A 20,299-nucleotide genomic window follows, 5' to 3' on the forward strand; every position below is an offset into this window, starting at 1 on the left:
CCTGGCAGTGCCGTCCCAGACCTGGCATCCCGAGGTGCTCCTGTGGTGAGGACTTGAGTGGACAGAAGGAGGGGGTGGAGAGAGAGAGGGAGGGCTTGCCCTGCAGGCTCTCTGGATGCAAGAACAGGACTCGCTGCAGAGGCAGCTGTGCCGTTCCCGGAGACTGATTTCTGGGGTGCCTCCATCTCTCAGGGTTCGTCTAGACAGGCTCCAAGGTCCAGAGGCACACAAGCTGGGTGCCATTCCTTCTGGGCGCTGTCTGAAGAGCCTGCCTCACCTTTGCCATTATGAGTGGCTGCTCCAAAAGATGTAGACTCGGGTTCGTGAAATTTGCCCAAACCATCTTTAAACTCATCACCGGGACCCTCAGCAAAGGTAGGGAGACTGACTTCCACCATTGCGTCCTGCCTTGATGTGACGTGACTGGTCACTTTGCCTCAGTGTGCTGAGTGTGTCACACCTGGTGTGTCACTCCTGGTGTGCAGGAGTCTTGAGTCTCTCAGGAAACTGGGGAATAAGCGCCTGGGACCCGAGGCTGCTGGCAGCCTAATCTGGCCCTGGGCAGGTAGGCGCCCAGCCAGGGAGCTCAGGAGGCTGTAATTGCCTGGGACTTTAGAAATGGAGTTGGCGGGATGTGTGGCTGATTGGTTATAGATGGGCAGAGAAACGGAACCCTTCCCACAGTCTGGGAAGCGGCTTGGCTTGGCGTGACTGGAGTTTTAAAAACTTATCCTGGGAGTGTTGTGTTTTGTTGATAAGAGAGAGGTTTGATGCAGTGGCTTGCGAGTAATTCTGCACAGCAGAGATGCTCTAGGGGGACAGCAGGAGGTGGCCCTCTGGCTGGAGTAATTCTGCACTGGCAAACTCAGAATCCTGATCAGCCCGGCAGTCAGTGCCAAGGTTGCCGAGGTTGCTCTGTGGGGGGGGGGGGGGGGGGCTGTGCTCCTGGATTTATCTGCTGATCCACTATCTCTGATGACTGTTCCTCCCCATGTCTGATTTCCTTGCTTCTCCAAGTACCAAAGTGTCAGGAGGTGTGCTGATTAATTCTATGTGTGGCCGTGGAGAAGAATCAGGACTACACACACATCTTCAATCCCCAAACGCGGCTAGCCACACTGGTAACCCTCTTGACAAAAGGGAGGCTAATTTCTCAGGGACTCCATTTGATAGTTTGTGCTCGGGAGAGTGGGACGTGGAAGGGAATTCGGGCAAACTTTCTGGGCATAAAAATCTAAAGGGAGAACAGCAGTGTGGTGTGGTTCCACTGGCTGGAAAAATGTCTTTAAATATTCATGCTCTCTCACTGGAAAAATAAGTCTTTTGGTGGGGCGGGAGGGACACTGGAAGCTGCAAACTCCATATCAGGGAAGAAAGCCCGCAAACCCTAGGATTCGAGGAGGCAAAAGCTGTGGGTGGCCATGTCTCACGATGTTGCAGGTTCTCAGCTGCACAGGGTTGGCTGGTGTCGACTGTGTGGCCGTTATGGCGAGGATTGCAAGAGCCTCTTACCATCTCCTCTGGCTCTTTAATGACTCCCATCCTTTCCATGGCCCCTTCCTGAACTAGGACATTGTCCTCCCAGGATATCCCAGGGGGGCCGAGCATCTAGTGTTGGGGGTTAGGAGACCTTGGGCAGAGAACGGGACATGAGCAGAGCAGAGCTGCTGCGATGTTCCGTGGCTTCCCATCCAGGAGGAGAAAGCAGGGGGAAGAAACAAAGTTCTCCCTTTGTCCTAGGACAAGTAGGGGTGTTCTGGGGCCTCTGGGACCAAGGAACTGACAGGTGAGATAGCATCCTACCCCACCTCCACTCCCCGAAGTGCCCCAGAAACAACTCCAGCCCAGATAGAAGAAGCCTGTGTCTCTGGTGTTGCCACCTGGGAAAGCCACGGCCTCTCTGTGGCTGGTTTTTTTTTTTTTTTTCCATCTGTAAAATGAATTCATTACCTCCTGCTGAATGTTGTTACAAGGGTCCAGGAAATCTACACGTGGAATCCCTTCATGGAGTGCATGGCTGCATCCAGATATAAAGAAGTGGGTCAGAGGCTGTGATGGGTACACAAGTATATGATGAAGGAGCCAGCCCCAGGCCTTTCCAGGACCAACGTCAGAAAGCCTTTAGGTAACTGCAAGCGGGTCTATATATCCTAGACAGACACTGTGCAACAGAAGATAAACAGGAGAAGGTGAGTCAGCAGAGGAAAGAGTGTGTCAAAAGGACGTGTGTGTGTGTGTGTGTGTGTGTGTGTGTGTGTGTCACAGGCTTTTGGAGAGAGGAAAGATTAATATTTGAATAAGTGACTATGTAGATAGTCTCTCAATATTGATGTACTAAACACCTACCTCCCATGTGCCATGCTCAGACACTACACATGATTTCATGGATACAAATGCCCCTGCAAAGAAGCTGAGTCTGATGGGATGCAGATCCCTCATGGATCCAACCTAGACATCACACTGAGTGCTGAGCTGAACAGAAATGGGGGGTCGGGGTGAGCCTGTAACAGTAAACACAGAAGACAGATCCCGAGGCAGACTGGGGGGGGGGGGTCTTCTCTAAAATGTAGCTTCTAAACTGAGGTGGGAAAGAAGCAGGGTGTCATGGGAGAGGAGGGTCAGTGTTGGCAGAGAGTTGGTGGGTCTAGAATGGTGATTGCTGCAGAGAGGCCCGCTGTGCAGTGCAGAGACAGCACACACACACACACACACACACACACACACACACACGCACGCACGCATGCACACACACACCTGGTCAGAATCCCCCAAAATAAGATCCACCTGAGGTAGAAAGGACTTGGTTGGAACTTACACTGAGTCCCAAATGACTGCCTGGGCTTCCTCTGAGTTGCTTTAATAGCAAGTTTCCAATAGCTAAGACTCAGGGAGGCAGCACACAGCAGGCAGGGGGCATTGTGACTGATTTTTTACCTATACCCTTGGTCTCAGCTCTGCAGAAAGGGCCAAATGTTTACACAGCCCTGGCTCTGAGCCAGACATGTGCGGAGAGAGTAGCACTGCAGAACCCAGGTGTCGGTTAAATATTTGTTAAATAAGTGATGACAATGGGAACTGAGCCAGACCTGGAGCTGGATAGCTGAGAAGGGTCCTCACTGAGTACAGAATAAAGGCTTTCCAATGTGGAGACAATGTTACGATTCAGACTGCATCCTGTGTGGACACATTTTGTTTGCATCATGGTTTCCGGTCTTCATTCTGGTTTCAGAGGTCTATCACTCATAGCACTGAGTTCTAGATTTGCAACAACCCAACCGTCTGGAGTAGAATTAACCTCTGTCTTTTTCTGAATTGGGAAATGGATACATCTCTCATGCTCTGTGCTAGGGAGCCTCTCCCTGCTCCATGTCATTGGGAATGCCTGGGGAATGCAGAAGGAACAAACCCAGTCCCTCTGCCAGTTCCTGGCCTTGATCACCTTCCCTTGATGCCAACACCGACTTTTGCAACTGATCTAAGGTACCAAGAGGCCCAGATTTCCTACCTGCTGTGGAGACGACTCCTCAGGTCTCCCTACACATGTATCTATCTCACTGTTACGAGTTTTGCCCTCACAGTTCTGTCCACAATGTGTAATCTGTGTCCCTCTTAGTAGCATTTGAAAGGCTGCCTTCCCCACTAGCTTTACACTCTAGGAGGGCAAACCACACTCTCTCCATTCCTGCCGTAGCCAGGGCGACTGCAGAGCCTGGCTCATCAGCAGAATGGAGTGAGCGCAGTGTACTATATACTGCAGAGCCACCAGTCTGTGGTCTGGGGGATGCCTCACATGGGCACTTTCTGAGTGTCCCTGTGCATCACCTGCCCCACACTAGCTGAACTCTGTGCAGAGGCAGGGGCCTGGGCCACACAAAGCCTTCAGAGCTTTGCCTGGACTTTCATGTGGTCTCAAATGTCCTCAGAGACGAGCTGGGCAGGCAGACTTTTGGCACTCCCCCGCTTCAGCTCTGTTTAGATTTGTTTTAGATCTCTCTTCCATGATTTGCTTTTGCCTAAAAAACAACAACAACAACAACAACAAAAAAAAAAACCCAAGTTCTCCAGATGGGTATGATGGTATGTGTCCAATGACCCTGACTATTAGAGAGCCTGAGACAGGGGGATGGCTTGACCATAGGGATTGGAGATCAATCCAGGCAACTTAAGAAAACGCTGCATCAAAGTAACTCAGTAAAAAAAAATCACAAGTCACAAATGCAATGGGAGGCACCAGACAGGGACATTCTAGGACTCTCCACAGGGGCATAGAAGCTTTGGACTAGATCCCTCACTTCTGGCCTCAGTTTCTCAGTCAATAAAATGGAATCCGTACCCTCTGTTACTACATTTAGTTAATGTGGGTGAATATGGCTCTTATTAGCTGCCTGTACCCTTAGGGCTGTGAGTGCTCAGGGCAGTTTTCTCTCTTCTCTTTCTCTCTCTCTGTCTCTGTCTCTGTCTCTCTCTCTGTCTCTCTGTCTCTCTGTCTCTGTCTCTGTCTCTCTCTGTCTCTCTCTCTCTCTCTGTCTCTCTCTCTCTCTCCCCCCCTCTCTCTCTCGATCCCTAGGTCACTGGTGTCCAAACCAGACTGACTACAGTCCCCTGAGAACAGTCTGTGATGGCATCAGCCTGTCGCTTAAGCACCAATGATGTTTAATCTCTGTCCAGCTTGCTCTCCAAAGGGCCTTCCCTGAGCAAAATTCATACTTTTTTTGAAATTTTTTCCAGTACTTAGTGGTGTGTGTGTGTGTGTGTGTGTGTGTTATGTATGTATGTATGTATGTGTATGTGTTCATGTGCACATATGTGTATGCCACTGCATGTGTGTGGAGGTCAGAAGACAACTTGCATGAGTCAGCTCTCTCTTTTCATCATAGGGACCAGGGAATCAAACTCAGGTCTTTAGGAACCTCAGCAAATGTCTTTTCCTGCAAAGACATCTCACTATCCCATCAAACGGTATCGGAGCACCTCTGACCTTCACCCCTTTCTAGGAGTTCAGAACCTAACTCTCGGGCTGAAGAGATGGTTCAGTGGGTAAAGTACTTGACACCCAAGCATGAGGCCCTGAGTTTGGATCCCTGTGAATGTTGGGCATGGTGGCTTATGTCTGTAATCACAGCCCCAGGGAGATGGAGACAGGAAGATCCTTGGGCTTGAACCAGTCTAGTTGAATGGGTAAGCTCCAGATTCTTTGAGAGAAATTGGTCCTAATAATAAAGTGGCAAACAATTGAAAAAGACATTGGTTGCCAGTCAACTTTTGACACACACACACACATACACATACACACACACACACACACACACACACACACACACACACACACACACACACACACACACACACACACGGGGGCAGTTGTGTGACTCCCACAGCCTGGCCATCACCTACTGTATAAACCTAACCTCTGGCTGCATGCCAGGACAGACTCGAGGTCTGCGGCCCCTGCCTCTCTTTCTTCATTTCCAGCCTTGACAAAGAGCTAGAAATAGGGCAGGCTATACTCTGACTAGGGAGGCTCAGAGCCTCTTCTTTTGTGCATTGGAACTGATTTGCCCGCCAAAGCACAGACAACCAAGCCATGGTAAGCAGAAAGAAGGAATCTAATCCAGGAGAGTGTGTAGTAGGGCCCAGGCCACCCACGAGGCAATGGGACCAGAGGAGTCTGTGGGAACTGAGATCTGTGTCAAGGACAAAGCCTTGGTGTCAACTCCTCTCTCTTCCCACTTAGTCCAGGATGTTCCTGTCTACGCCAGGAGAGACTTTACTATAGATCCCCTGAAGACACGCTGTTCTTCCCTGTCTCCTCCCCACTGCTCTTCCATGTCCTCACAAGCTTGACCTTGGACCTGGCATGGGTTCTGCCTTAAGCCAGCTGGGCTTGTGTCCCAACTCTGTTGTCTACCATCTGTGTGAGTGAATGGCCCAAGGTCCCTGAGTGGGGAAGGTCCTTGCTTTTGATCTGAGAATAGCAAGGCCAACTGAGCATAGATCTTTTTTTTTTTTTTTTTTTTTAATTTACTGAGGATTGTGGAGTAAGGACAGCAGTTAGTAGGGAAGTGGCCTCCTTGCGGCTGCAGAGAATGAAGAATGAGTCCTCCCTTTGCTCTTGTGAATCTCCCTTGGCTGGCTCTAGCCCCAACCCTGGAAGTAGAAATTGCCATCGCTGTTTTATGGGGTAAGGAAGCTGATTAGTTAGGACACGTGGCCCAGGTGGGATTTGACAGTGGCAGAGCTGGCATTAGGCACCGGGTCCCATGTGGCCAAGAGCAGGCACATTCTTCTTCACTTATGGAGCTGCAGAAGGTGCTCCCAACCTGTGCCACTTCCCACCTTGTCCAGAAGACAGTCCCCCACCCCAGTTTCCTACCCGCTGTGTTAGTGAAGGTGTGGAGAATTATTGTAGCAGCTGGATCTCTTCAGGGCAGCCACCTTCATATTCACATTCAGGAGTTGTGATAAATTCAGGAGACATGACCTGAGTTAAAGAACAAGCTTGACAGGAAAAGGGACCACTTGCAGGTCAAGGACAGAAGATAGCCACGCCCATGCTCCTCAGCATCTCTGTTGCCTCTTGGAGAAGTGGGCGGGGCTAAGGCATGTGCCAGATGTTAGATGGGCTTTACACCAATGAGGGCTCTTCCCCACAACTTTATCTACAGAGAAATCATGAAAAGTACTCTTATCTGTTGAGGAACAGGCATGGCTTGGTGCTGTCGGTCATCTGGCAGTGAGGTGGTAGCTAGAGGTGGTAGCTAGAACTTGTCTGGGAAGCCCCTGGCCTTCACACTTGGGATCTGTGAAATATGAGAATGACCTCGACAAAGAAAAGACATTCTCCCTTCCTGAGGAAGCTCAGCCCCCTTACTAGGGAAAGGGAGTCCCTCCCACCGCTCCCCTGTTAGCTCACTGTCCCAGCAGTGTAGAAACCAGCACTAGAACCATGTTCAATAGCCCCACTCCCTGTGTCCTAGGAGCCCCAGTGTTGGTGCCTTGCCATGGGCAGAAAGCTCAACCACTGGGTTCCTGGATTTACTTATCTGCCAGGCCCCAGGCCAGAATGACCACACTGAGATCTGTACTTGCTTTGACTCTGTCTGCATCCAGTAGCTTTCGTTCTAACTGTCAGGTCTCCCATCCTTGCTCCTCTATAACAGGCCCATCACTCCACTGACCCATTTCTGCCGACCAGCTGCTTTCTTGGGTCCCTACAGTCAGATAAAAGTCAAACTCCCACCACTTGCCAATGCTGTCTCTTCTATGTTTTCTGGCCTCCCTCCCAAAGTACCCTAAAACAAGCAAGAATAATCTGCCCAGGGATGCTTAGCCTGGCAATGCCGTACAGACATCCTATTAACTTCAGGACCACGGGGGAGCGGCTAGTTTGTTGCAAATTAAAAGTAGCTGGAAATGGCCCTTATATAGCAGGAGGGCACTGTGGGCTGCTATGCCATGATACAATGAAGAATGGAGCAAACCAGGTCTTGTTTGACTCTCTAAGGCCAGAGGCCCCCAAAACCCCATTCCCTTCATTATAACCCTCACCTTCTCCAATCTTCTTAAGGTTGCAGCATCTTCCCTGAATGCTTCTGTCAACCCAGATCCTAAGTTCCCTAAAACAGTTGATTCCTAAGGGCAGAGTAGCACTGATACAATCCTGGATGGAAGCAATGTACAAGAAGGAAGCACAGATAAGATGCCAGAGACTGTGTTCAAATCTGCCAGGTCTGGCAGGCTTCCCTGGGGCAAGCCAACTTCCCATTTTGAACTCCTTCATTTATACCATGAGGTGAAGGACGTTCATGTCCTGGAGCTACTGAGACCGGATGAGATAACATAGAACACACACACACAGTGCCTGGCAAATAGCAGTGGCCTGATAAATCTCAAGATGCCACTTTTCTTTCCTCCTGTACTTCAGCTGTGGCCGATAGCAAGGAGATGTGAGGCCAAGCTGGCAGAAACAATGGCACATGGTTGAGGCTCTCCTTCTGGCTGCTAGATTAGCACTACCGAAGCCATTTCAGCTGCTCTCAATCACCTCACTGGCAAGTTCCGTAACTGAGAGTTGTCAGTAGCTGAGAAGATTCCTTTTACCTGGATGCCTGTGTGCTGACTGGCCACCCGCTGTGAGAGAATTAGATCCCCCCCCCCACACACACACACACTCGACTTGTGGTGCCTGGTGCCTCAGGTATCCACACCCCGTGAGAGTTGAACAAATGGTAACTAGATAGTGGCAGTATCAAGACCTGTACAGAAGGCCCTTTTGGGGATCTGGTCTTTGTCTGTGTCTTGGTACTCCAACTGCACAGGCTTCCTAGCTTCTGTGTTGCTTTGACAGAGAGATGGACCTGCGTGTTGTTGATGAACTAGGGTGTCAAGACCCTGGACCCGGCCTTGTACCCACCTCAGTTTTCTCGTGCTTGGCGCTACTGCTAGCCTCCTGGCAGCAGTCAGGACCACTTGTCCACGTGGCTGTCTATTGTTGTGCCTGCAGAGATGTTCGTGACAACTCAGGTGGGGTCAGGGTGGAGGAACCAAGGTTGCACCTTGTGTCCTTTGACATACAAAGAGCAACAACTTTGGAGCCGGGCATGGCCTTGAATCCAAACTGTCGTATTTTCTCAGTTCGTTATTGCTGCTCTACTGAATGCCACCAGTGGAGTGGCTGTAAGCCATTTAATTCTCCATTCTGGAGCTAATATCTGAGAATCGGGGTGACAGGATGATCCACGGTTCTATTGGGATCTCTCTGCAGTTGTCTGTGCTCCAACATCAGTGAGTGGGAGCTGGATGCCTGGCTTCTTTTATAAAGGCCCCACTGTCATAATCTAGTTGCCTCCTAAAGACCTACCTAAAGTTCTACCTTCTTCTCTGCAAGTGAAGTGATTTCACTCTTTATGCTCAATAAAACTCGTGTGTGTGTGCATGTAGTGTAGACATATATATGACATGAAGTTATATGTGTATCTATCTGATCAAAAGAAAGGGACTAGCAAGGGAGAGGAGAAAGTAGAGCATACAGGAGGAGTGAATATAACCAATGTACATAACATAACTATAATGTCAGCGTAAAACTCACTACTATGTAGAACACATATGCTAATAAAAATAAACCAATAATTATTTAGAATACTCACCACTAAATACCATCACAATGGATGAGTAGAGCAACAATTATGGTTTTTTTTAAAATGAGCTAAACCTTCAATTCATTTCACTAAATAATGACTTCCCTTCCTTGGGCCTCTGTGTGTTCATCTCCCAAATGAGGGAACTGCTGGTTTTAAAGATCTGTTCCAGCTTTGGAATTTAGCATTTAATACTTACACTTTAAGCAAAGACTGTTCGTGAGCTATCTGCCCAACATGCCCTGTGCGTCCTGCACCCATCCTTCCCCCTACCGTGCAGAATCTTACCATGCACAAAAACCGCAAAGGTGGAGAACTCACCTGAGCCCCATTTACAGAAATGGAGACCTAAGCTGCAGAGAAAAGAACATAAAATGCTCCCCTAAAGGCTCCAGGTTTGAAGTCTCGGTCCACAGCTAGCGTATGCAGCCATTGGGAAGTGGCTGGGTCATGAACTGTTAGCAGCCGTGATGGATTAAACCATGGATAGGGTCATAATTTAAAAGAATTAGTAAGGGGGTAACGGAAATGAGATTCATTTGGCTCAAGGAATGAGGTCAATGGGGACACTATCTGAAAGGTTTGTCTTGTTCCAGCCCGTTTTGTCTCTCTGCTTTCTGATCGCCTTGACATGAGTAGCTTCCTCTTCTACACCCTTCTGCCATGATGTTTTCTGCCTTATCACAGGGCATGAAGCCAGCTGGCCATGGATTGAAACCTCTGCCACCAGGAGTCAAAATAAATCTCGGCTTTAGATTGTTTTTCTCTGGCATTTTGTCACAGCAATAGAAAGCTGGAACCCAAAAGAGCTGCCTGTCGGTAAGGGGTGGAGTCAGACCTGGAACTCAGGGTTGTCTGTCTCCTAGTTCCAGTAAGTACCCCCCAATCTCTATCATGCATGCACACACACACACACACACATCTTAGAGAAGAAAGCAAGAGGCAACACATACTCTTACTTTAGAAATCGAGTTGTCAAAAGCTTTATTCAGACTAGAGAAGCACATTTCTAGGGAAGGCTGCCACCCTCAAAACCTGAGCTCCCCAAAGTACCTACTGGTTAGCTTCTGTGGTCAAATAACAGAAAGTGGAGGAGAACTGGCTGAGCAGCCAAGATGTCCAGGAGAGGGGAGAAAACACCACCCAGCAAGTACATTCAGCTCTGAGTCTAGTCTCACCGATTTCATTTCTTGCTTGGATGAAGTTGTTTGGAGGGAGAGAACTGAACACGAGTCAGTAAAGAGGTACAACCCGGGGGCTTCTCACCAGGAGGCTGGGGTTAGCCTACCCCGATTTTCCTTATGTAATCTTGTGATCAAACTGGGTCAGTTTGAGTGACAGTTTTCAAGCCACCTGTGCTTAGGAGGTCAAGCCAAGCCCAGGCTTCTTTCTCAGGATCTGCACCTATGGTCTTGGGACTAAAGGTCACTCAGAGCTGGGGATGTCTCTAAGCTCTGAGGCATATTGGATTTGTAGAGATTCACCAACTGGCGCTGGTGAGTTCTGCCCACAATTCCCAGGAACTGAACTGGTGGCCTGCCATCCCAAATGTGACAAAAATAAGAGGGAAAGGGATTGCCATCTTCCTCTGAGTGTTGTGGCTTTTAGGAGGAACTCTACACTTATCCCAGTTCCCCCTCAGGAGTTTTCTGCTCATATCCCCAAGGCTCAAGGTGCTTGAAGCATTTGCCAGAGTCTCGTAGATCAAAGCTGTGATTGTTTTAGAGGAACAATCCCCCAATCAAGCTTCTCAGCAGAGTCACCTCCTGTTGTCTCCATTAAACTGTGCCTCCATTAAAACTAACAGGCTGAAGTCCTAACCTTCAATGTGGTTATTTTTGGAGACAGGACCTTGAACGAGGTAGTTTAATGAGGTCACTCGGGCGGGGCCCTGATCCCAGGAGACTGCTGTCCTTATCAAAAGAGGAAGACACAGCAGGGCTGTGATGAAGTGGCCACCTACAAGCTGGGGAGAGAGACCTCATCACACACCAACTCCTCCGGCTTGATCTTGACCTTTGCCCTCCAGAATTGGAAAAATGTCGATTTGTTATTGAAGGCATCCCTGATTGGTGGTATTCTGTTAAGGTGGCTCAAGCAGATTAAATGCCGTTTTCTTACATTCTCTATTGTGATAAATATCCATAAAAATACATTTAATAAGCTACTTTGATGTGTACAGTTCAGTGGTTTGGGGTACATTCAAGCTGACACCACCACTGATGCCCAGAACGTTCTTCACTTTTGTAACACAGACTTCCATTCTCCCGGGCCCCGACCATCAACCATTCTACTGTTTGTCTTAGGATTCTTGTCTATGCTAAGTACTTTGTGTAAGCAGACTAGTATTCTTTTGTGTCTAACTTGGTACACTTAACATGTTTTCAGGATTCATTCATCAAAACACGTGGCCTGGGTTAGCATGTCATTCCTTTTGAGTAATGGAGTATTGTTTCATCGTGTGGCTGGGTCAGAATGGGCTTATCCACTCATCCGTCAGTGCACCATTCTAGTATTTAAAAATACAAAGCAGAGACTGCCTCCAATGGATTCTTGACAAACCTTTAAAGGGTTTATTTACTTTATTTTGCATATGAATGCCTGGATATATGTAGGCACACACCATGTGTGTAGGTACCCAAGTACAAAGTACCAAGACAGAGAGGGCACTGGGTTCCCCCTGGAACTAGAGTTACAGGTGACTGGAAGCCTTGTGATTTGGTGCTTGGGGCAGAACCCAGTCCTCTGTAAGAGCAGCAATCGCTCTTGACTCCTAAGCCATCTCCTCCAGCCCCCGGTTCTTGACATCGTTTGGGTGGAAGGCAGACTTCTTGCAACGGTATTTTGTGATTTGTTCTGTAGACCCTGAGTGATGCACCCTAGAAACTGAGCCATACCGCTCCTGCTGGAGTATCAACCAGCTTCTTCAGCCCCAGGGACCCCATGGTGACTGTTCTCCTGGCTGGGCTCTGGCCTTTCCGGAAACCCTCCCCACGCTTCATTCAGCCCTCTTCTGCCTCCCGTCATGCAATGCGGCCTCATTTGCCAGCACAGAGCATCTAAATACATTTCAAAACTAGGTATTAAAACTATATGCGCTTATGGTATAGAGTGATATCCTGAGGTTGGGTTGTGTATTCATAGTGAAGTGGTTGGTATAGTCTAGCTAATTACAATGTTTTTTTCTCACTGCACCATCAGCTTTGTGTGTTCAGGTCATCGAGTCTCTTCCGTAGCATACGAGACAATGTGACTCCCCATACTCCACACTACTAAGTAGATCCCCAGAACTTGCCCATTCCCACAAACCACAATACTCCCTTCATTTGCATTTCCCTACCACCCATGCTTGTCCACCAGAGACCAGTTCTGTAGGGTAGAGACTGTGTGGTGGCCAGCACTGTTTCCCCAGCACTTGGCCAACATAGCAGGTCCTAAGTGGAAGCTGAGATTGTCCAGACAGTTTAGAAGCCCAAGGCCCTGAGGATGTTACCCAGCCAGCTGGCTTTCTGCTGTCAGCAAAGCTGACCCTGGAGTCTATACCTCCAAATCTACCATCCATTCCCTGCAGGTTCTGCCCACCATACTGTTTAAAGGCTCCAGTCTCATTTCCTTGCCTTCCCATGTCCATGGGAGGAAGAAGAGAGGAGTCATGGAGACACCACAGAACCGCCATGGGAGATAGACATGAGGAAACTTTGTTGGTAGGCCACGACCTTGTGTTGATACATACATTAATGGAGATGGGTTAAATTAATATGTAAGAGTTAGTCAATAGGAAGCGAGAGCTAAGGAGGCAAGCAGTGTTTTAATTAATAGAGTTTCATGTGGTTATTTTGGTTCTGGTTGGTCAGGATGAACAAGCGGCTCCCTACTCCAACACATTGGCAAAACTGCCTGCCCTCTGGCTTTTAAGCCCATCAACCTGAGAGCCATCACTCCCTTAGTTACTGTAGCTGGGGGCAGTTTGATTGACTTCACTTTGAAAAGAGGCAGCCTCTGAACCAGGGGTGGAATGACATGATATCTACTCTGCTCTCTGCTCCATTTGGGTGAGAAGATCATCTCTGGAGATGTGAAGTCATGTGCAAATGTTTATGGAAGCTACAGGCACAGAATGTCCCTGCTCAGGTTTCCCTTTAATCCGCTGAATATCCAGGACCTTCAGGAAGCATGATTTTGGAATTCACTAGACTCCAGATCACACACCACCGTTTTTATTACACAATATTTGTATTACACCATTTGTAATACACAGCTTGTATTACATAGGGATGTCTCAGGAACCCACTCCTCCGTTCTGTCATCTACACAACGGGTACAGAGAGGACCATTCTGAAGGTCGGCTGAAGGAATGCACAAAAGTACTGAGTGCAAGGCTTGTGCCTTATTAGGGTTCATAAACAACAGTGTGTTCTTGTTTTTATATCTTGCTGCTGTTTGTGAGAACTAAGTATAAGTCTCCTGATGCTGTATTACTGTCAAATCAGGGGTTCTCTGGTCCCGGAAAATGACTGATTCACCAAAATGACACATGTGGGTCAGAAATTGGTCAGAGATTTGTCCACCATTCTCTTTGCCTTCCCTTTCTCTACATGGAAGTAGAGTCTCGTCCTTGGTTCGTAGAGCAGGAGAACTAATGATCCTTTCAGAGTGGTGTTAGCATCCAGAGCCTAACGGTTGGTCAACTCAGTGTGACGTTAGCATCCAGCACCATCCCTGTCTCCTGCACAGCCTTCAGCTAGCCTTCTTTCACTCTTTCAGCAGAGGAAGGGAAAGAAGAGTAAAGCCCCCACTTTGCATCATCCTCCTGGGGCTCAGAGATGCAGGTGGAAGAGTTCTGAGAGGTAATGCTAGGTCAGTCACCTGTAGCTTGGGTAATGTTCCCCTGGGGACTCTTTCCACAGGAAACAGGGAAATCAGCCTCAAATCGTACAGTCTCCTGGGCAGGGACACTCTGACAGAACAATCTCCCTTTGCAAACTGAAGGCTGGACCTGGAAGAGTTTCTGCTACTCCCTGTGGGCCTCTGACTTCCAGGGCAGCAGGATATAGGCAAAAAGCAGGTGTGAGACATTGTCCCCATGATCATTATGTCTTAGAGTTCAAAGCACAACCGTCGCATGCCTCTGAGAGCCTAAACTGGCCATGAGAGTGGGGTCAAGGCCAGAACAGCACAGTCAAGGAGAGTTCTGCTATCAGCCTCCTAGGTAGAGGTGAAGAAATTGAGGACAAAATGGGCAAGATCCTGGAGCTCTGTACCCTCAAAGCAGGGCCTTCTCTGCAAGGTGACTGGGACACAGGGACAGTGTGCTCTGACTCCTCCCACAGGTGGGAGCTCTCCAGTAGATGGCTCTTCACACCTCAGGCTCAGCAGGACCCCTCCCTCTTCAGCATCACTCTGTGAGCTTACCTGGGAAGGGACTCCCAAGTCCCATTTTCCTGGGCTCTTTTCTCCAGGCCTACACGTGACTCGCTGATTGAACTCAAAGCTTATGTCGTGTCTTAGTTATCTAAGAATGGTCAGCATGAAGCACAAGCTCTGGCACAGGGGTGCTCAAAGGATAAGGAGAGGGAGGAAGAAAGAGGAGGAGGGAGAAACAGAGGAAAGAGGAGAAAAGCATTAGCTCCTTCTACTCGAGTGGCTGCCTATAACCTCCACTGAACCCTTAGATAACCATAGCCAATCTTTCTCTCTTCCAACTATTTTTCTTAGATGTTCCTGACTGGAACTGTGAATCATCTTCTGTCCGTGACTTCAGTGTTATTCCCAGAATTACCCCTGAGCTCCAGCCCTTATCACTTCTTCCCCACCGCGGCCAGACAGGAGACTGTCCATCCAGCCCTAATGGAGAGATCTCTTCTAGGCTTATGGAAGACGTGTGTACTGCATGCTTTCATTCACAAGTATCTGCCGTGGAATTTTCTCAGTGTTTACTAAAGTGAAAGTTGGAAACTGGGAGGTGGTGGCACGTGCCTTTAATTTCAGCAGTTGGGAAGCAGAGGCAGGTGGATCTCTGTGAGTTTGAGGCCAGCGCGGTCTACAGAGCGAGTTCCAGGACAGACTCAAAAAGTTACAGAGAAACCCTGTCTCAAACATTCCCTCCCAATAAAAGAAAGTTGGAGATGATGATCTAAATGTCAGTAAAATAAATAGAAGCAGAATACATACATTTTCTTTCATCTACTGATAGAACCTCTGAACATTGACTTTGACTACACAGTACTTAGAAACGCTGAGTAAAGAGCTACAGGTATGTGCCTCATGTTTCCAATCCGTGAACAGATGTGCATGTGGAAAATGTAAATCAAAAAAGAAACAAACAACTCTCCTAGGTTTTAGTTGGGAGTAGGAGCGATCTAGGATTCATTCTTACATCATCTGAGTTCCTTCCTCTGGGTGCTCCAGTATTCACATCTATTGTCTTATTACTCTAGCTAAGATTTCAAGGGCTGTGTTGAATAAGAGAGAAGAAAGTGGATAATCTGTCACAGTCTTGATTTTGGGGAAATGCTGTGAGTTTTTTCACATTTAGTGTGATGTTGGATGTAGGTCCATTACATCATATAGCCTTCACTGTGTTGAGATAGGATCCTTATAGCCTTAGTTTCCTCAGGGTGTTTATCATGAAAGGATATTGGACTTTGTCCAAGGCATTTCTTTTCCTATCAATATAATCATATCATGTCTATTCTTTAGTGTATTCTGTGATGCAGTAGTGTATTCTGTGATGCAGTACATCTATTGATCTGAATACATTGAAGCAATCTTTGATCCCCAGAATAAATGGAACTTGAACATGGTAAATAATCTTTTGATGTATCATTGAATTTGATTTGTAAGAATCTTATTAATAGTTATTACTCCCATGTTCTTCAGGTAGATTTGTTAATAATTTTCCTTTTTGTTACATCCATATTCATATGGTTATCAGAGTAATTGTGGTTTTTGTAATATGAACTTGGTGGCATTCCCTACCATTCTGTTTTGTGGAATAGTTTGAAAATATTGGTGCTAATTTTTCTTTAAAAGTTTTATAGAATTTAGCTGTGAACTGCCTCCCCCACCCCTATAGGCTTGTTTTTTTTAGTTGGGAGACTATTTTATCACTGATTAAAACTTGCAGCTTGCTTTAAATCTGTTGAAGTACTTTAAGTCCTCTTGGCTGGTATTGGTGGGTTAATCTAGAAATGTGCTCATCTCTTTTAGGTCTTCAGTGTTTTGGAAGATAGATTTCCAGAGTAGACTAATGGGCCTCTAAGCATCACTGGTATTTGTTATAATGTCCCCCTTTTCATCTCTTTAATTAATTTGGGTCTTCACTCTCTCTATTTGGGTTGGTTTAACTAAAGGTTTGCGAGTCTTGCTTGTTTGTTCAAGAACAAACTCTTTGTTTCTTTGGGGTTTTGGACTGTTGTTCTCATTTATATTCCATTCATTTCTGGTCTGGTGTCTCTGTTGTCTTTCCATATGCATAGTTGGAGGTTTGAGCTCTAGGTTTTCTCAGATGTTGGGATGCGTCATCGAGTTACTTATCTGAGATCTTTCTGATTTTTTAAAAAAATACAGCTACAAATTTTATCTCATAGGACTGTTTTCATTGTATCCAATGGGTTTTGGTATATTGTGTTTTCATCTTCATTTGATTCTAAAAGTTTTATGTTTTCTTTCCTTATTTTTTTTTAACAATCCATTAATTAATTTTAAATAGTATCTTTTTAAGCCTCCATGGATTGAACATTTTCTGTAGTTTCTCTTCCAGTTGATTTCTTGTCTTGTTCCATTTTGATCAGATAAAATGCACAAAATTATTTTAACCTTCTTCTGTTAGGAAATTCTTTGTGTTCTAAAACATGGTCCATTTTAGAGAAAATTCTGTGGGCTGCAGGAAATAATGTATATTCTGTAATATTTGGGTGTAACATTTTGTAGGTGCCTATTAAATTCATTTAATCTGTGATGCCATTTAACTCTGGTAGGTTTTTTTTTGTTTGTTTTCTGTCTGACCTGGTATAAGTGGTTGTGGTCACCCATAAATATTCTGTGGAGATCAACCTGTGCCTTTATAACTAGCAGTGTTTGTTTTATAAAACTGAGTACATTTGCTTTGGTTGGTGTGTGTATTTTTAGGGGATTTCCTCCTTAAATTATCTTTTTTAACATAATATTTTTATTGATTATTTGGGAATTTCACATAATGCATCCCGATCATACTCACTTCCCAGTCCTCCCAGGTCGACCCCCCCCCCTTGTGATTTCCTCCCAGAAAAAAAAAAGAACAGAAAAAAAGAAAAGAGGAAAAGGAAAAGGTACCTAGTCCATTTTGTGTTGCCCATATACTCACTGGAGCATGGTCAAACTCCCAGTGGCCAGCCCCTTAAAGAAAATTGAATCCCTTCCCACTCATCCTGACCAGAAGCCATCAACTGTAAAGAGCTACACTTTGGCATCCTTGTTACAATTTGTTGTTGGTTTTGTTTGTTTGTTTGTTTGTTTTTGTAGGGGTTGCTCTTTCTAGACAAAAATCTCTCTCTATAGACCAGGCTAGCCTGATTTCTGAGTTCTGCCTCCGAGTGCTGTGATTAAAGGCATGAGCCACCATGCCTGGCTCCCTGTCACAAGTTTTAAGAGTTCTTTTCAATGGTTTCCTGTCTAGATTGATTTTTATTTGGGGGGGGGAGGGCGTTTGCAGAGTCCTTCTGTCTCTCATTCTCAACTGTGAGTCTGCAGACATCAGTATCACTGCAAAATAAGCTTCCCGGCATTTTATATGCAGCGGCAGCATGGAGCATAGACTTCCACATGGTTTCGGGTGACAGCAGGGACCACGGACATCCACACAACTTCCAGCGTCAGCACAGACAATAGACTTCAGCCTGGTCTCTAGAGGCAGTACAGACCATGGATATCAACACACAGATCATGGATACCATGATGGCCTTCAACAACAGCCCAGGCCACAGATATCAACATGGCCTCCAGAGGCATCCCAGCCCACAGACATCCACACGACCTTTGGTGGTAACCTGGACTATGGGTATCAACGTGGGCTCCTTTGAGAGTATAGACCTCAGACATCCATACAGCCTCCAGTGGCAGCATGGACCATACATATCAACATGGTCATTGGTGGCTGCATGGATCTTAAACTTCAACATGGCTTCAAGAGGTAGCACAGAGCATATGCATCCATCTGGTCTCAAAGGCAGCCCAGACCACAGACATTCACAAGGGCCTCAGGCCTTGACATGGTCTGGGGAAGCAGCATGGACCATGGACACCAGCATGTCCCTGAGTTGTAGCACAGACCACAGATACCAATATGGCCTCTGGGGTCAGTAGGGAGGGATCATGGAGGTCTTTTGAGGAGGCCCATTCCAGAGAATGTGCCTTTCTCTATCTAAGACATCTTGTAGTTAGTTGCTCAGAGTCAGGGCATTCATGTGGCTAGGGAGCATGTTTGGGGCAGAGCCCATGAGAGTTCCAGGCAGCTGTATATCACCCTCACAGCCCTACTTAGCAGCGGCAAGCTCCCCTGTCCACAGCAGCCTTCTTTTGTGCCTACCATCGCCATTATATCTCTAGTTCTGCCCCTCCAACACCAACACGCCTTTACAGTCTTCTATCTTTCCCACGTCTTCGTTACATATGTGTTCATCAAAGTGGCATTGCAAACTTTCAGTGTGCCATGAAATATGTGTGTGTGTGTATTTGCCCAAACACCTTTATATGCAAATACTCATCACGTTGATTCATTGGTCTGGCTCAAGGTTTCTGATTTCTGAAGCACCATAAATACTGGACAATTGCCAAAACTTATCTTGGAGATCCTGCTGTTGCCTGGAGTCGGGGTGATGCTGCAGCTAGGCAGGGTGTTTGGAGGCAGCATCTGAGCAAGCTTCATACCACCACATACTTCCCTACTCTCAATGTGGACCACCCCGAGAGACAGACACCAGGCATGACCACTATGCTTGCAGCCTGCAGGCAGTGCCGCATCCCTGAACTCTAGTTCTCCCAACATGGGAAGCAACCCAGAAGCTCCATGTTGCGGGCTGGCCCTCTGGCCAAAGGCTGGCCTTATTCAGTCACGGTGTGTCTTCTGTCCACTGTGACAAGGCTCCCACATCGCTTCTGTACCATCTATTGCCACACCTGTAGTTTCGTCATTCTCTCCCGAGGGCTTGAGGCTCTGTTCCACAATCTTTCCTTTCAATTTCATGAGTCTAAATTTTAAAAAAATAGGACCTTCATTTTTTTCTTCCTTTTTTTTTTTGAGACAGGGTTTCTCTGTGTATCTCTGGCTGTCCTGGAACGCACTCTCTAGACCAGGCTGGCCTTGAACTCACAGAGATCCTCCTGCCTCTGCCTCCCTGAGTGGTGGGGTTAAAGGTGTGCGCCACCACCACCTGGCTGACCTTCATTTTTTCAGTTGTTCCAGGGACAGATACTGTGGGTTCTGTAGATGCCTCCTCTGCTGCCACCTTGCTATCTCCTCTCAGAGACTCCACTGGACTCTCGGACCCCTCAGAGCTGCCATGAGGTTTGTGGTGGTTGCCGGTGGCTGTCGTCATCTGCAACCACAGCCGTGCTTCCTCGGGTTTTCATCCTCAGAGGTAATGAAGTGCTCCCGGGTCTGCTTCTGCATCCCCAGCTCCTTCACACGGTCCAGCAGCTCGTAGATTGAGTAGATATTAGAGTGGGCTGCCTCAAAGCACTGGATGTGGGCCCTGATAGCAGTTGAGTTGGTCAGCCTGTGCCTTAAATTATCTTCTTCATCTCTTCTAATTTTGACTTGATGTCTATTTTGTGAAATATTAGTATAACTATACCTACATTTTTCCTGTTCCATTTGATGACTAGAATTTCTTTTTCTATCTTTTCACCCCAAGTCTTCTTTGTCTTTGCCAGTAAGGTACAGTTCTTGAAGAAACCAACTGCTGGGCCCTATTTTCTATCCAATCTGCTGTTCTGTATCTTTTGATCAGAGAACTGATGTCATTGAGTTGTTATTGAAAGCTAGGTATTAATTTCTATCATTTTGTTATTTTTATGATGGTTGGTACTTTCCAAACCCTCAGTTGCTTATCTCTCTTGGTGTCTTGTGTGTTTATCACAGAAAGTCTTTCCTCTTTCTTCCATTATTAACGGTAACTTTGCTT

General features: G+C 46.9%; 1 protein-coding gene across 2 annotated transcripts in view; it reads left to right on the top strand.

Annotated features, from left to right (window-relative positions):
* The first annotated feature begins 287 nt into the window (after nucleotides 1–287).
* Nucleotides 288–20,299, top strand: part of Kcnip1 (potassium voltage-gated channel interacting protein 1) — a 367,510-nt gene continuing 347,498 nt past the window's right edge. For both annotated transcript variants that reach the window (XM_038326712.1, XM_038326713.1), the window contains exon 1: nucleotides 288–375. In XM_038326712.1, coding sequence (XP_038182640.1) covers nucleotides 288–375 — 88 coding nt within the window. The remainder of the gene's footprint in view (nucleotides 376–20,299) is intronic.

The sequence above is a fragment of the Arvicola amphibius genome, chromosome 4, assembly GCF_903992535.2.
Source record: "Arvicola amphibius chromosome 4, mArvAmp1.2, whole genome shotgun sequence".
Taxonomy (NCBI): Eukaryota; Metazoa; Chordata; class Mammalia; order Rodentia; family Cricetidae; genus Arvicola; species Arvicola amphibius.